This window comes from Giraffa tippelskirchi, chromosome X (genome assembly GCF_054371585.1).
Source record: "Giraffa tippelskirchi isolate mGirTip1 chromosome X, T2T-mGirTip1v1.2.pri, whole genome shotgun sequence".
Taxonomy (NCBI): Eukaryota; Metazoa; Chordata; class Mammalia; order Artiodactyla; family Giraffidae; genus Giraffa; species Giraffa tippelskirchi.
In genome coordinates this window covers 107,505,007-107,522,796 of record NC_137289.1, presented here as the reverse complement: position 1 = coordinate 107,522,796, position 17,790 = coordinate 107,505,007, and the positions used below count along the sequence as shown (strand labels likewise).

At 41.4% G+C, this 17,790-nt stretch overlaps 1 protein-coding gene across 2 annotated transcripts in view; it reads left to right on the top strand.

The window, feature by feature from the left end:
• The window catches only part of MAOA (monoamine oxidase A), a 319,927-nt gene that overhangs the window by 214,437 nt on the left and 87,700 nt on the right, over positions 1-17,790 (top strand). For both annotated transcript variants that reach the window (XM_081567286.1, XM_081567287.1), the window contains 2 exons: positions 5,278-5,400; positions 8,473-8,553. In XM_081567286.1, the coding sequence (XP_081423412.1) occupies positions 5,278-5,400; positions 8,473-8,553 (204 nt within the window). The remainder of the gene's footprint in view (positions 1-5,277; positions 5,401-8,472; positions 8,554-17,790) is intronic.

Genomic DNA, 17,790 nt, shown 5'->3' with positions numbered 1-17,790 from the left:
GCAAAGTAATGTCTCTGCTTTTTAATATGCTGCCTAGGTTAGTCATAGCTTTTCTTTCAAGGAGCTAGCATCTTTTAATTTCATGGCTGTAGTCACCATCTGCAGAGATTTTGGAGCTCAAGAAAATAAAGTCTGTCACTATTTCCATTGTTTCCCCATCTATTTGCCATGAAGTGATGGGACTGAATGCCATGATCTCAGTTTTAAATGTTGAGTTTTAAGTCAGTTTTTTCACTCTCCTTTTTCACTTTCATCAAGAGGCTCTTTAGTTTCATTTAGATAATGATTAAATTAGCCTAAAAGAACAAATAAAGATCATCCAGGCAGAAATTCATACAGAGGGAGAATGAAGCCCAGGAAGCAACACAAATAAAGAGGTGACGTTATAAAACATTGTGCTGCTGTTGCTGGTACCTAGAATGTATGTGTAGGAGATGGGAATTGGGGCAGGAGGGTGGGGCGCCAAACAGGAAATTGACATTGGCAATATGATTAGCTAGACTACTGATCTTGCTTGGAATTTACCAAATAACAATATTTTAAAAATTAAAGTGTCAGCATTCCAATAGTAATATGTATATAAGTCAAGGGTGATTGCTAAAGGTTTGTGTGGACTATTATGTAGAAATTACTTCAGTGATGGGACTTCCCTGGTGGTCCAATGGTTAAGAATTCATCTTCCAATGCAGAAGACATGGATTCAATCCCTGGTCAAGGAACTAAGATCCCATATGATACAGGGCAACCAAGTCCACATACCACAACAAGAAGCCCTTGTGCCACAATAAGAGAAACCTGTGCACCACAACTAGAGGAAATCCATGTACCACAACAAAGACCCAGCACAGCTAAATAAATAAATAATTTGTTTAAAAAGAGCACATAAAAAAAGAGAAAGAAATAACTTCATTGATGATGGTGAACATGCATCAACCTATTGTAGTATATTTAAGGACTTGCCTGATAGCTCAGTTGGTAAAGAATTTGCCTGCAATGCAGGAGACCCCAGTTCAATTCCTGAGTTGGGAAGATATGCTGGAGAAGGGATAGGCTACCCACTCCAGTATTCTTGGGCTTCCCTGGTGGCTCAGCTTGTAAAGAATCTGCCTGCAATGCAGGAGACCTGGGTTCGATCCTTGGGTTGGGAAGATCCCCTGGAGAAAGGAAAGGCTCCTCACTTCAGTATTCTGGCCTAGAGAATCCCATGGACTCTATAGTCCGTGGGGTCACAGAGTCAGATACAGCTTAGTGACTTTTCACTATCATTATCATAATCTCTGGCACAAAACACAGACAGCCTCTATCATATGGAAGCATGCAATCCAGCTGGGAAGCTGAACAATGCAAATAGAAATGAATACACTAAGTTCTGAAGAGTTCAAAATGCAAACAGTCCTGTTGGAACAGCTGGAAACTTGCTGCAGTGGTGATTCCATGTAGCCCAAAGATAATAGGGCTGACAAAAGTTTCAGTCTAAGTGTTCAAAGGGTTGTTTGCTGTTTTTGCTGAGACATCAGGTATTTATAAGCAAACTATGATTATGGCCTATCAGACTTGGTAGTTTTGTCCTTTGCTCCTCAATTGTGGGCAAGTGAAGTTGTCAAAATGGTGTAGGAGGGAAAAGACTCTAGATTGACAAAAGACAGATGAACAAGAAAAAACAAGCAGAATTTATTAACGTGTATGACGTGTGCACATGGCGGTGAATAACTCAAAGGAGTGGTCAAAACTTGGGCTTATATAGTATTAATATCTTAAGAACAGAACAATAAATTTGCAGAGATTTGAAAAGACAAAGAACCAGGGTTTTAGGCTTCTGAGGGCAGCAAACTGTGGGAAGGTAAATACAGGGCAGAAACTAATGGAAGGTAAAGGTTACTTGTTCAGGCCCATTTTGGTGCTGACTTTCCATCTTCTTCATGGTCATAAAACTTGCCTGGGAGAGGGGATTTATGGCAGTCCTCATTTCTTAGAAGTGTCTCCTTTTATATAGATAAGGAAAGCTCTGGAATGCTTCATTTTGCTTCTGTTGATTCCCATTTGCCTCCAGTTCAAAATGATCTTTATGCCAAAGTGACATTTTGGTATGGCATATTCTGTTATCCTTTGATGGGAACAGCAAAAGTAAAAGAAAATGGATTTCTCTGTCCCCAGGGACAGTGTTTCTGGGACTATCCAAGGAATTTACTCTCTCCTAAACAAATCCTGAAATATGATGCTGTGAAAGTGCTGCACTCCATATGCCAGCAAATTTGGAAAACTCAGCAGTGGCCACAGGACTGGAAAAGGTCAGTTTTCATCCCAATCCCAAAGAAAGGCAATGCCAAAGAATGCTCAAACTACCACACAATTGCACTCACCTCACACGCTAGTAAAGTAATGCTCAAAATTCTCCAAGCCAGGCTTCAGTACTACGTGAACTGTGAACTTCCAGATGTTCAAGCTGGTTTTAGAAAAGGCAGAGGAACCAGAGATAAAATTGCCAACATCCGCTGGATCATCAAAAAAGCAAGAGAGTTCCAGAAAAACATCTATTTCTGCTGTATTGACTATGCCAAAGCCTTTGACTGTGTGGATCACAATAAACTGTGGAAAATTCTGAAAGAGATGGGAATACCAGACCATCTGACCTGTCTCTTGAGAAACCTGTATGCAGGTCAGGAAGCAACAGTTAGAACTGGACATGGAACAACAGACTAGTTCCAAATAGGAAAAGGAGTATGTCAAGGCTGTACATTGTCACCCTGCTTATTTAACTTATATGCAGAGTACATCATGAGAAACGCTGGGCTGGAAGAAACACAAGCTGGAATCAAGATTGCCGGCAGAAATATCAATAAACTCAGATATGCAGATGACACCACCCTTATGTCAGAAAGTGAAGAAGAACTAAAGAGCCTCTTGATGAAAGTGAAAGAGGAGACTGAAAAAGTTGGCTTAAAGCTCAACGTTCAGAAAACTAAGATCCTGGCATCTGGTCCCATCACTTCATGGGAAATAGATGGGGAAACAGTGGAAACAGTGTCAGACTTTATTTTTTGGGGCTCCAAAATCACTGCTGATGGTGATTGCAGCCATGAAATTAAAAGACACTTACTCCTTGGAAGGAAGGTTATGGCCAACCTAGACAGCATATTGAAAAGCAGAGATATTACTTCGCCAACAAAAGTCCGTCTAGTCAAGGCTATGGTTTTTCCAGTAGTCATGTATGGATGTGAGAGTTGGACGGTGAAGAAAGCTGCGCGCCGAAGAATTGATGATTTTGAACTGTGGTGTTGGAGAAGACTCTTGAGAGTCCCTTGGACTGCAAGGAGATCCAGTCAATCCATCCTAAAGGAGATCAGTCCTGGGTGTTCATTGGAAGGACTGATGTTGAAGCTGAAACTCCAATACTTTGGCCACCTCATGCGAAGAGTTGACTCATTGGAAAAGACCCTAATGCTGGGAAGGATTGGGGGCAGGAGGAGAAGGGGACGACAGAGGATGAGATGGTTGGATGGCATCACTGACTCGATGGACATGGGTTTGGGTAAACTCTGGGAGTTGGTGATGGACAGGGATGCCTGGTATGCTGCAGTTCATGGGGTCACAAAGAGTCGGACACGACTGAGTGACTGAACTGAACTGAACCACAGCAGAAGCGAAACATCTGTTCTGATCATTGGGTAATGACTGAAGTGATCATTAGGACCTAAGAATCAATAGAGACTAGAAAACTTTCAGTGATTTCTAAGTTACAGCTGGTTGACTAAGGCAGATGATCTTAAAGATTTTTGTGGCATAGACCTTTTGGCAGTATGGATAACAATTTTTCTAAATAAATAAAGCAAATGATCTAAGATTACAAAGGAAACCAATTACATCAAAACACAGTTATCAAAGCATTAAATTTTTATGGTACAGTATTGTGCTTAGTCACTCAGTTGTGTCCAACTCTTTGTGACCACATGGACTGTAGACCACCAGGCTCCTCTGTCCATGGGATTTTTCAGGCAAGAAGTACTGGAGTGGGTTTCCGTTTCCTTCTCCAGGGGATCTCCTCAACCCAGGGATTGAAGCCACATCTCCTCTGTCTCCTGCATTGCAGGCAGATTCTTTACCTGCTGAGCCATCTGGGAAGTTTGTAACACAGTATACGTGTGATTTTTTAATTAGTGCATTAAATAGAAAGGTGTAGCAGTGGACTTTGTGACTAGTGAAGTATTGTAATAAGTATAAATGATTTTCAAGATTGTTGCAAGAACTACTATATAACAATGCTTGTGATTCTTGTTGGTGACAAAGTCACAGGTACTGCTAATATTACTGGGGTTTGTTACCCACATCTGAAATTGAAAAAATGCTAATTTCAGTTAGAGGTTGGTGAAAGTGTAACCCAGCAGGACCCTGTGAGACTCCTGGGCACAGAAGCCTTTCAAATAGTTGCTAATCGGTTAGGGAAGAGGCTTTCCTGGTGGCTCAAATGGTAAAGTGTGGAGAAGGCAATGGCAACCCACTCCAGTACTCTTGCCTGGAAAATCCCATAGACGGAGGAGCCTGGTAGGCTGCAGTCCATGGGGTCGCCAAGAGTCAGACACGACTGAGTGACTTTACTTTCACTTTTCACTTTCATGCATTGGAGAAGGAAATGGCAACCCACTCCAGTGTTCTTGCCTGGAGAATCCCAGGGACGGGGGAGCCTGGTGGGCTGCCGTCTATGGGGTCGCACAGAGTTGGACACGACTGAAATGACCTGGCGGCAGCAGCAGCAAATGGTAAAGAATCTGCCTACAATGCAAGAGACCCAGGTTCGATCCCTGGCTTGGGAAAAGCCCCTGGAGAAGGAAATGGCAATCCACTCCAGTATTATTGCTTGGGCAATCCCATGGACAGAGGAGCCTGACAGGCTACAGTTCATGGGATTGAAAAAGAGTCAGACACGACTGAAAGACTGACACCTTGGGCTTCCCAGGTGGCTCAGTGGTAAAGATTCTGCCTGCCAATGCAGGAGATTCAGGAGATGTGGGTTCAACCCCTGGTTCAGGAAGATACCTTGGAGGAGGAAATGGCACCCCCTTCCAGTATTCTTGCCTGGAAAATTCCATGGACAGAGGAGCCTGACGGGCTATGGTCCATGTGGTTGCAAAGAGTCAGACAAGACTGAGCCCCAACATGAACAAGGAAAGGGAGGGAATGCAGAGACAAGGGAGAAGCCAAGAAACAATAGTACAATCTTGGGTCAGGGCCCTGGTTCCACCTTAGGGGATGCACATAACAATATCTCTGAGCTCTTTACAGGATCGAAACCCCGAAGGGATGGAAGATGTCAGCATTCTTCTTTCCAGAAAGGACTACCAGAGGCCAGATTAAAGAAACTAGAGAAACTCATCAAGAGACAACCTGAAACCACATTAAAGACGTGTAAGCCCTATACATACCCTTATCTTGATCAGCAACCCCTTACTTGAAACATTGCTATAAAGCTCATCAAATCCTCCCGGGTTGGAACACACAGTTTTGAGGGCAAAATCCCACTGTGTTCCCCTTTGCCTGGCAAAGCAATAAAGCTATTGTTGTGTACTTCACAAAACTCTATCTCCAAAATTCAATTCGGCACTGCTGTACGCAGGATGAGTTTTTAGCATCAAAAATGAAGATGTAAGATTTTTCCTTCTCAAGATTACAGATATTCCTGAATTCTACTAGTTAACCTTCAGTTAAGAACCCCTCAAAATCTGTGGTCTTCTCATACATCTCCCCAAACTGGCTCTGTTAGTGTGTCCTGAGAAAATCCCCATTATATACCAAGCTACATGCTCAGAGACAATGCCCAAGGCTTTCCAGACCCCCACCCCCTTTTCGAATCATAGAAAAGTGGTCAGAAGATTGGGCAGTGTCTGGCAACTCTACTATTTGCATAGTATCTGTTCAAAACTTTTTACCCATAACTCTCTCAGCTTTCCCTGTATCTGATGGCCTTATGTCACTCATCTTTTGAAAAAAATTTATCATAATCATGATTTCAGATTTTAGTTCCCTCAGGACATTTTAAAATTTTTCATCTTAATGTATCACAGATGTACACTGAAAGGATTTCCGTGAACACAGTTGCTGTACTTGTAGCAAGAGCTGTTAGATCCAATTTTTTTTTTTAATATGGAATGTGAAGCAGTTGAAAATAATGAAGCTGACTCAGGCTCATACTTATCAATCCAAACTGTTCTAAAGAACTTTCACCTCCATGCAAAGGATCATGGTGATGATAACAGATATCAGGTCACACCTTCTCTTTTTAAACATTCTTTCCCAGCTCAGCAAATTTAGAATGGTATACTCAACCATGCATATACACTAGGATTACAACTTCATTTCTGAAATATTTTAAAGGACTTATTCAAAAATAGAACATAGAAAGTAAACATAGCTCCAAATTCTTGCTTCTCAGAGGGTTGCATTGATGCAGTTGACGGGTAATCAGGAGCCTGATCAGAAATACATGACAATGAGTTTTTTTTTAAGAAATTTTAAAGATTGATTACATTCCATATTGTAAGTGCAAGTGTTAGTCGCTCAGTTGCGTCTGACTCTTTGTGACTCCATTGACTGTAGCCTGCCAAGCTCCTCTGTTCATGGAATTCTGCAGGCAAGAATACTGGAGTGGGTTGCCATGCCCTCCTCCAGGGCATCTTCCCAACCCAGGGATCAAACCCACATCTCTTATGTCTCCTGTATTGGCAGACAGGTTCTTTACCACTGGTGCCACCTGAGTTGAATTTACATTCCATATTAAGCATTGACTATTGTATCCTGTTTTTTTGTTTGTTTTTAAGTAACTAGAGTGTACTTTCAGGGACTCCCTTTGGCATTTTTAAAAACTTTTTTATTTAGTATTGGGGTATAGCTGATTAGCAATGTTGTGATAGTTCAGATGAACAGAGAAGAGACTCAGCCATCCATGTACATGTATCCCAGATGGGATTTCTTCAAATAGGCTTTTAAAGAAGGGAACAGTTATAAAAGTATGAACTGCATTAAGGGAACCAATAAGAGATGCTGAAACTTGCAGGGATTAGCCATGTTGGAGAGCCATTACTTGGCCTAACTGGGCATGGGGAAGAAATGAAGGAAGACAACCATGAGGAAGACAACCATGGCCATGACCTCATACAACTGGGGAGAGGGTGTGGGGGCGGGGGAAGGGGGGCAGAGATGTTGAAGTTAATGGAATAAACACCATGACCTTTCTCCCTTGCCCTTCACTCTCTTGGCAACTCCCACTTCTATGGCCTAGCCCAATGAGAAGTTAAAGGGCAGGGGTGCCCAGGCCATGTATTCCATGGGTGTCAGAGCAGGGTAGAGAAGGGTGGAAAATCAATGTGCAGAAGGGAGAAATGGGGAATAACCAGCACACGGCCTCAGCTTTTTTGAACAGTATTTATACAAAAGAACAAGTTGGGGAAATTGAAAATGGTTACCTGGTTTATAATTCAAGTCCCTCAGAAGATGATGCTTTTAAGGAACGTCTTGTTTGCCTGTCGTTCCAGTCCCTTATTGATCAAATTGTGGAGATAATTGTTTACCTTACCATCTGACATTGGCTTCCTGGTCCCAGTCAGTGGGAATGCCTGGAGCTTATCTCTATAAAGTGAGACAGATTTGAGCTTAATTTTTTTATCCGCTCCAAGGAAAGCACTGCCTGTTTGTTGTTGTTGTTGTTTAATCATTCTTATTGTTCAAATATTTTCAAATATTTAAAGTTAAAGGGATGGTTCAAAGAAACTGGACTTCAAATTGCCTAGAGCAACATGATATAGAGGGTTCTCTAACTCTTTGACTGTTGAGGTAAAGGAAAAAGTAAACATGTTTATAAATGTCAGACACAGCCCCTCTAGGAGCTATTGATGCAGACAGCCAGAGACGGCATTAAAAAAATTATCTAAAGGGCTTGATTCAATATCATTGCTGACCAGAAGTCTGGGAAAGAACTGACGTTGATGTGCTTGGAAAGTCTTACCTATCCCCGATCAATGTCACTGCACAGAAGAACCTCTTTAAAGGGGCCAGCAGCTGAGATGACAAAGTTAGTTTCTATCTTGCTGCTCTACATTCAGTGCCTTGCTCTGAGCTTAAGTCACCTGTCACTGATTCAGAAACTCAATCACAAACATTTCTACTTCTTGGATGTGGTACACTCTTCTGAGAATTTCATTCAGTCCACATATGCCCTATCTCTGGTCATCACCATGATAATCAGTGTGGTTCCTTCCCACAGTGGGGTTTTATATAAAAATATTATTCTGTTAGTGTTCTATGATTGTCCCTGCTCACCCTTCTTCACGGATACACAGAGGGTCAATTTCACTCTCCTCCAGTCTACATTGTAGATTAGATAAAAGTAAAGTAAAGTAAAGTGAAGTTGCTCAGTCATGTCCGACTCTTTGCAACCCCATGGACTGTAGCCTAACATGCTCCTCCCTCCATGTGATTTTCCAGGCAAGAGTACTGGAGTGGGCTGCCATTTCCTTCTCCAGAGGATCTTCCCAACCCAGGGAAGGAACCTGGGTCTCCCGCATGGTAAGTAGATGCTTTACCGTCTGAGCCACCAGGGAAGTCGTAGATGAAATAAAGATATCTTGAAGATATTCAAAGAAACTTCTAACTTGTGTGTCAAATGAAGAGTCTCAGAAATGTGTGTACCAGTTTTTCCTCTCCCAGAAATTAGTTGAGACAGAGTTTAGGCAAAGTGGAAAGAGATGGCAAAACAGAAGCCCAAATGGAAGAAGCACTGAATAGCGGAAGGAATGAATTTTCTGTCACAACAACCAGAGTGCTGAGTAAAAGGAATCCCCTCCCCCTCTCCTAGCCAACTGATAATCTCCAGACAAACACCTTTTGAAAATACTGGACATGTGTAAGTCTCTTTTCCCATGCCACCTTTGACCACAAGGTGGGGATGGCAGGTAAGAAAGGAGAATCTCTGCCCCTGCTAAGTTTTTGGGAGTATCCTTTTTGAGCAGGGAAACAGTAGATAGATACAATTTACTGTTTCGCATTCATTTAAAGAGTTATATAGGAAGCATTAAGCTCACTGCTTGTGACTCAAAACTCTAAATAATAATGACTTAAACAAAAGGAAGCGTATCTCTCGTGTAGAAGTCTACAAATATACATACTCCTTGTATCTTATGACTCTGCCGGCTTCCTTTCATCTCATAGTCTCAGGGAATGGGATAGCAATGGGAATTCCAGCCTTCGTGTCCATATTCTAGATAATAGGAAGGAAAGATGAGGGGACAATCTCTCCTTTAAGAAAACTTTCTGGGAGTTTCACATGATATTTCCAATTCTATCTATTCACCAGAACTTAGTCACCCAAGGAAGACTGGAAAATTATGGTCTTTATTCTGAGCAGCAAAATCTGTGGGTTCTATTTCTAAGCAGAAAGGGGAAAACAGATACTGGGGTATAACTAACTGTGTCTTCCATGAAGATAATCCCAGTGATCTTCTTTCATTTTGTTAAAAACAAGACAACAGGCCCCAAATGGGGTCACTTATGCTAAGCCCCACATCATCATGCTGTGTTGTGCTTAGTTGCTCGGTCGTGTCCAACTCTTTTTGACCCCATGGACTGTAGCTCGCCAAGCTTCTCTGCCCATGGGGATCCTCCAGGCAAGAATACTGGAGTGGGTTGCCATGCCCTCCTCCAGGGGATCTTTCCAACCCAGGGATCTAACAGGGATCTCCTGCATTTCAGGCAGATTCTTTACCAGCTGAGCCACCAGGGAAGCCCCCCACATCATCATACTGAGGCTTAATTACAATTTCAGCTCTCCTAGAAATGGAATTTTAAACCAGACAATCAAGAATTGCCTGATAAGCACTAGTTAGGTTAGCAAGATAGAGCCCTGTCATCTCCGAAGGGAAAGTAACTGTGCAATCACCAATATACTTTTTGCCTAGAGTAACTTTTCTTTTCCTGCTCTCCTCTGCCTATAAAAATCTTTCATTTTGTACAGTGCCTTGGAGCTCCTTTCATTTTGCTAGATCGAATGCTGCCTGATTCTTGAATCATTGAATAAAGCCAATAAGATCTTAAAATTTTACTCAGTTGAATTGTGTTTTATAACAATTTATAATGGAATAAAAGATAGGAATTAACAGAAAATTAGAGAGAGAAAGAGATAAAATAACAGAAAAAATGCATAAATTCTTGGCATTTACCCTTTTTAAGAGTGGAGTATGGTAAAAAAAAAAAAAATCTGAACCTGTAATGTGGCAACAGATATATGAACAGCTGATTTTAATATATTTATACTACATGCAGTAGAAGATGTAATACAGTAGGATCAGAAGACAGACATTTATTCAAGATTGGAGCCTGATCAAAGAGGGCTATTGTCAGGGCCAGTTTCATAATTCCCATGGCCCCATGCAAAATGAAAAGACAAAGCCCCTTGTTCAAAAAGGACGTCACTAATACTACATGCAAGTGAGGCAATAAAGAACAGAGAACACGCATTCTGTGTTTATCTCCTCAGTTCACATGCATGTGTCATTGTCTACTGGGCTTCACTTACAAAACACAAGTTCAAAGATAAAATTATTGTTTCAAGACAGTGACTACAGGGTGTTAAAATAATGGCAGGACCCTCCTGAATGTGAGCCCTGTGGGACTGCACAGGTCGCATGCCCAGCAAGCCAGCCCTAGGTGCTGTTGTAGACATGTGCCACTCATTTCCCTCTTCAAGAAAGGACCCTCTCTATAAATAATACACAGGGAACTGCTGTATAGCACAGGGAACCATACTGTAATAACCTGTAATAGAAAAGAATTTGAAAAAGAATATACATATGTACGTGTGTGTGTGTGAGGTGCTCAGTTGTGTCCAACGCTATGTAACCCTATGGACTGTAACCCACCGGGCCCCACTATCCATGGGATTATCCAGACAAGAATACTGGAGTGGGTTGCCATTCCCATCACCAGGGGATCTTCCCACCCAGGGATCGAACCTGGGTCTCCTGCATTGAAGGCAGATTCTGTACTGTCTGAGCCACCAGGGAAGCCCATATATGTATATGTATATGAATATGTATATAACAGAATCACTTGGCTGTACAATTGAGACAAACACAACATTGTAAATTAACTACATCAATAAAAAAGATTTAAAAATTTGACAGAAAGGAAAAAAAAAAAAAAAGAAAAGAAAGGACCCTCTGTCCAGAAGCGAGGTGTGTGGTTAGCTCGTGGGCTCTAGATGTGATTTTCTTCAGAATCTGCCTCAACTTTATAGCCTGCTTGGCAATATTCTTGGGGAAGCACAATCCAAGAATTAAGCAAAAGCAGTCTTGTTAGGGGGTTTCCCTGGTGACTCAATGGTAAAGAATCTGCCTATAAGGCAAGAGACGTGGGCTCAATCCCTAGGTTGGGAAGATCCCCTGGAGGAGGGCTTGGCAACTCACTCCAGTATTCTTGCCTGGAGAATCCCATGGACAGAGCAGCTTGGTGAGCTACAATCCATAGGGTTGCAAAGAGTCAGACACGACTGAAGCAACTGAGCACGCATGCACAGCCTTCTCAGGGCAACTCCCAGTGATGACTGAGCAAAGCTCTGGTACTCCAGACTGGCCATTTCCACCCAACTTGGGGCTCCTCTGATGGTACCCTTTGCTTTGAGCTCCTGCTGAGCGGTCAGCAATTAGATCTGCAATGCTGCGTGCTGGCTCCTGCCCAATTCCACTTCTGCCCTTTTCTTTTTCTACTAAACCTTTTGCATTCCTAGTTTCAACTCAGTATCTGCTACCTACAGAATCCTTAATCTGTGGCAGCTTCGTTTGGAAATTAGGTCTAGAATAATGGATACAGAGCATTTCCCTGGTGGTACAGTGGATAAGAATCTGCCTGCCATTGCTGGGGACATGGGCTCAATCCCTGGGCTGGGAATATTCCACAAGCTGAGGAGCAACTAAGCCCATGCGCTGCAACTACTAGGTCCATGCTCTAGAGCCCGGGAGCCACAGCTACCGAAGCCCATGTGCTTACAGCCTGTGCTCCAAAACAAGAGAAACCACCACAATGAGAAGCCCTTGCACTGCAATGAAGAGGAGTCCCTGCTTGCGGAAACTAGAGAAAGCCCACGCAGCAAAAAAAAAAAAAAAAAACATTGCAACCACAAATAAATAAGTAAAATAATGGATATAGAACATCCAGGCAAAAAAATCATATAGAGGGAGAATGAAGCCCCAGAGGCAGCACATTAACAGAAAAGTATGAACCACTGTGCTGCTCTTGCTGGTGCATAGAATATGTGTGTGTTGGGAGTAGGGGGTAGGGAAGCAGAATGGAGAGGAGCGTGGAGGGCCAAACCAGGAAATTGACGTTGACAATACAGCTAGACTACATCTCTTACTCAGACTTTACCTAATAACAATATTTTAAAAATTAAAGTGTTAGCACTTCAACAGTGATACATATGTAAATCAAGCATGATTGCTAAGGGTCTATGTGGCTTATCATTCAGAAATAACTTCAGTGCTGCTGTGAGCATGTATTAACCTTTGTAAGTACATTTCCTGGTTTTGACAATGCACTAATAACATAATTCTAGGTGTTTCTTAGGAAGAAATCACTTAAAAAAGATGCAATAATCCAAGTTAGAGTCGAATTTTAACCCAAAATTAAATTAATTTTAAATTAATTAAATTTAAAACCCACAGATTGAAAGGATTTATGATAACACACACATACAGTCATATTATTCTCACAAAATTGTTTAATTTCAGAGGTAAATAAAACAATTTCCTGTAAGTATTCTGAAAATAAAGACATATTTTAAAAAGACATTAAAGTGAAGTGAAGTTGCTCAGTCATGTCTGACTCTTTGCAACCCCATGGACTGTGTAGCCCACCAGGCTCCTCTGTCCATGGGGATTCTCCAGGCAAGAATACTGGAGTGGGTTGCCATTTCCTTCTCCAGGGGATCTTCCTGATCCAGGGATCAAACCTGGGTTTCCCACACTGAGCCATCATCTGAGCCACCAGGAAATCCCTAAAAGAAAGATATTAAATGAAAATGCCAAATATAAACTTCCTAGATCCATGTTTAGGAATAATTATCATCCCAATTAAATTAATCACTAGAGTTTTTAACTGATGAAATAATTCTAAAATTCATTTAACTCTATAGGAATATATTAACAGAAAGAATATGTGAGAAGATAGTAAATAATTTGTAAGAAAGAATATTGAGAAGGGATTCATCTTTCCTTCTGGTAAAACCTACTATAAAGTGACAACAAGTAAATCAATGTGGCATTGATGGCAATGTGGCAAAAATAAGCAGGTCAATAAAACAGAAGAAACAGTTCAAAACCAGATCCAGTATTTATTATATGATATAAAACAAATCAGTGGGAAATGGAAGGATTTTTCAACAGATAGTTTTGTTATGATTGATCAACTATTTGTGTGTGTGTATGTGTGGAGGGGTGTTATTTAGAACCTCATTCTACAGCACACAACAAAATCCATACCAATAGATTAGGATTAAACAATTCACTTTAAAAATATCAAACCATCAACAAAACAAAAGAAAACATAGATTTTAATCCCTTCTGATCTCTAAGTTTAAACACAATGGAAGGGAGTTCTGTAGTGGTCTAGTGGTTAGGATTCAGTGCTTTCACTGTCATGGCCTGGGTTCAGTCCCTGGGTAGGGAACTAAGATCCCACAAGCCAAGTGGTGTGGCCAAATAAATAAATAAATAAAATTTGTTTAAAAGCAAGGAGAGAAGTCACTAGAAAATAGATAGGATCACATACATTTAAATTTTCTGCATATCTAAAATGCCATGTGCGTGCTTAGTCGCTCAGTCATGTCCAACTCTTTGTGCCCTCATGGACTGTAGACTGCCAGGCTTCTCTGTCCATGGAGATTCTCCAGGCAAGAATACTGGAATGAGTTGCCATGCCCTCCTCCAGGGGATCTTCCCAACCCAGGATTGAACCCAGGTCTCCTGCATTGCAGGCAGATTCTTTACCGACTGAGCCACCAGGGAAGCCCATAGATACTGGAGTGAGTAGCTTATCCCTTCTCCAGGAGATCTTCCTGACCCAGGAATCAAACTGGGTTCTCCTGTATTGGAGATGGATTCTTTACCAGCTGAGCTACCAATACTACCACAGATTTAGGGTGAGGACTGCAGGCTGTGTGACTGTTTTCTGATTGGTGGGTGGTGAGATAACAGGGCGATGTTCCAGGAATCTTGTGCTCAGCTTGAAGTTACCATCCTCCACCTGGGTGGGATCCTTAGTTCCTTTGCTCAGTTGTATCTAACTCTCCATGACCCCATGGACTGTAGCCCGCCAGGCTCCTCTTTCCGTGGGATTTTCCAGGTAAGAATACTGGAGTGGGTTGCCATTTCTTTCTCCAAGGGATCTTCCTGACCCAGGGATCGAATCCAGGTCTCCCATATTGCAGGCAGACTCTTTACTGCCTGAGCCACCAGGCAAGTCCCAAACAATGCTATAAACAATACTAAAATATGAGTTGTAAAAGCTACCTGCAGTGAAAATACCAAGTAAGTGGTTAATGTTATTTTATAAAGCACTCATAGAATCAACTACAAAAAGACAGGCATTGATCATCCACTACAGAAGAAATTGAACTGGCTATTAAATATGTGAAAAAACTGTTTCATTAATAAGCAAAGAAGCACTGATTTTTAGAATTCCAGTACCATGTTGACTTTTCAAGTTAGTGGTTAAAAAGTTAACTTGCTTAATGTTGCAGTTGGGATAGTAAGAAGACAGCCCTTCTTAGATATTGCTGATGAGGTGCAAATCTGGACAATTTTTTGGATAAGAAATTGGGTAATTTCAATCAAAGAGCTTTAAAGATGCTGCTACTCTCTTGCCCAATAATTCTGTTTTTAGAATTCAATCTCAAGGAAATTCTAAAAAATATGTACCATATCTTATGCACAAAAATGTTCAACCTCATGTTATGTATTATATAAAAATGGAAAGTACAAAATGTTTAATGTAAGAGGACAATTATTAAGTAAATTACAGTCCATGACATTAATGTAGTTTTTAGAAATTAAAATGTGGGCATGTATGAGTAATTATTCAAGTATTTTTAGTTATTTGCTCATTGAAATCTCACTACAAAGGTACTGCATATCTTCTCTTGGCCTTCGAGGTGTACTCAGCATTTTTCTCTAGCCTATTATGTCCCTTGAAGGCTGACTTGTATGAACTGCATCAACAGGTTTCCTTGCCTTCTAGCTTCTGGTTGTCTTAGGTCAATGGAGAGAACCAGCAGGAGATTGTTGGAGGGTGGGAGGCAGGGTGTTTACGTGTCCTGGATCACTCTCTCTGGGTTTCCTGTGAGCTGACTGCCTTTCAGAACTAAAGGTCACAGCTGGTGTCAGGCAACCCTTTCCAAACACCTCTTTCACCAGGTTCTGATTACTGCTGTCTACCCTTACCCCTTTATAGTGACGTCACCAGGCTGGAGGTACTGTGCAATTCCTTGTGGTTTTTCTCCATCTTCCCATATCTTTTTATTTTTTAAATAAGTTCATCTGTACTACTTTTTTTGGGCTGCACTGCGAGGCATCAGTCAGTCAGTTCAGTTGCTCAGACGTGTCCAACTCTTTGAGACCCCATGTACTGTAGCACGCCAGGCTTCCCTGTCCATCATCAACTCCCAGAGCTTGCTCAAACTCATGTCCATTGAGTTGGTGATGCTATTCAACCATCTCATCCTCTGTCGTCCCCTTCTCCTGCTTTCAATCTTTCCCAGCATCGGGGTCTTTTCCAGTGAGTCAGTTCTTCGCATCAGGTGGCCAAAGTATTGAGTTTCAGCTTCAGCATAAGTCTTTCCAATGAATATTCGGGACTGATTTCCTTTAGGATTGGCTGGTTGGATCTCTTTGCAGTCCAAGGGACTCTCAAGAGTCTTCTCCAAAACCACAGTTCAAAAGCATCAATTCTTTGGCTGTCAGCTTTCTTTATAGTCCAACTTTCATACCCATACATCAATACTGGAAAAACCATGGCCTTGACTAGATGGACTTTTGTCAGCAAGTAAGGTCTCTCCTTTGAAATATGCTGTCTAGGTTGGTCATAGCTTTTCTTCCAAGGAACAAGCGTCCTTTAATTTCATGGCTGCAGTTGCTATCGGCAATGATTTTGGAGCCCAAAAAAAAATGTCTCTCATTGTTTCCATTTATTTGCCATGAAGTGATGGGACTGGATGCCATGATCTTAGTTTTTCGAGTGTTGAGTTTTAAGCCAGCTTTTTCACTCTCTTCTTTCACTTTCATCAAGAGGCTCTTTAGTTCTTCACTTTCTGCCATAAGGGTGGTGTCATCTGCATATCTGAGGTTATTGATATTTCTCCCAGCACTCTTGATTCCAGCTTGTGCTTCATCCAGCCTGGCATGTCACATGACGTACTCTGCAAATAAGTTCAATAAGCAGGGTGACAATATACAGCCTTGACGTATTCCTTTTCCAATTTGGAACCAGTCTGTTGTTCCATGTCCAGTTCTAACTGTTGCTTCTTGACCTGTGTACAGATTTCTCAGGAAGCAGGTCAGGTGGTCTGCTATTCCCATCTCTTTAAGAATTTTCCACAGTTTGTTGTGATCTACACAGTCAAAGGCTTTAGCCTAGTCAACGAAGCAGAAGTAGATGTTTTTCTGGAATTCTCTAGTTTTTCTATGATCCAGAGGGTGTTAGCAATTTGATCTCTGGTTCCTCTGCCTTTTCTAAATCCAGCTTGTACATCTGGCAGCTCTCAGTTCACATACTGTTGAAGCCTAGCTTGAGGGATTTTGAGCATTACTTTGCTAGAATGTGAAATGAGTGCAATCGTGTGGTAGTTTTTAACATTCTTTGGCATTGCCCTTCTTTGGGATTGGAATGAAAACTGACCTTTTCCAGTCCCATGGCCCCTGCTGAGTTTTCCAAATTTGCTGGCATATTGAGTGCAGCACTTTCACAGCATCATCTTTTAGGATTTGAAATAGCTCAGCTGGAATTCCATCATCTCCACTAGCTTTTCTTCATAGTGATGATTCCTAAGGCCCACTTGACTTCACATTCCAGGATATCTGGCTGTAGGTGAGTGATCACACCATTGTGGTTATCTGGGTCATGAAGATCTTTTTGTATAGTTCTTCTGTGTATTCTTGCCATCTCTTCTTAATATCTTCTGCTTTTAGGTCCATACCATTTCTGTCCTTTATTGTGCCCATCTTTTCATGAAATGTCCCCTTGGTATCTCTGATTTTCTTGAAGAGACCTCTAGTCTTTGCCTTTCTATTGTTTTCCTCTATTTCTTTGCATCAAACACTGATGAAGGCTTCCTTATCTCTCCTGCTATTCTTTGGAACTCTGCATTCAAATGGGTATATCTTTCCCCACTATGGGATGTGGGATCTTAATTTCCCAACCAGGGATTGAACCGTCCCCAACCCCCTGCGTCAGAAGTTGGAGTCTTAATCACTGGACTACCGGAGAAGTCCCTTCCCATATCTTTTAAAATATTTCCTTTATGATAATCTCTCCAAATGAGGTTTGCTGTTTTCTGCTGGAACCTTGACAGATACAACAACTTAAGAGATACTATGGCTGAGATAGGCAGAGAGAAGTTAAATAATTTGCCCAAGGTCCCAAAGGGAGGAAATGATATTTGTAAGATATATCACAATTATTTATGTACCTATCTTAAACTAACTTGTATTTTTTTATTATAAAAGATAAGCATAATATTCAGTATAAATAAGCAAAATG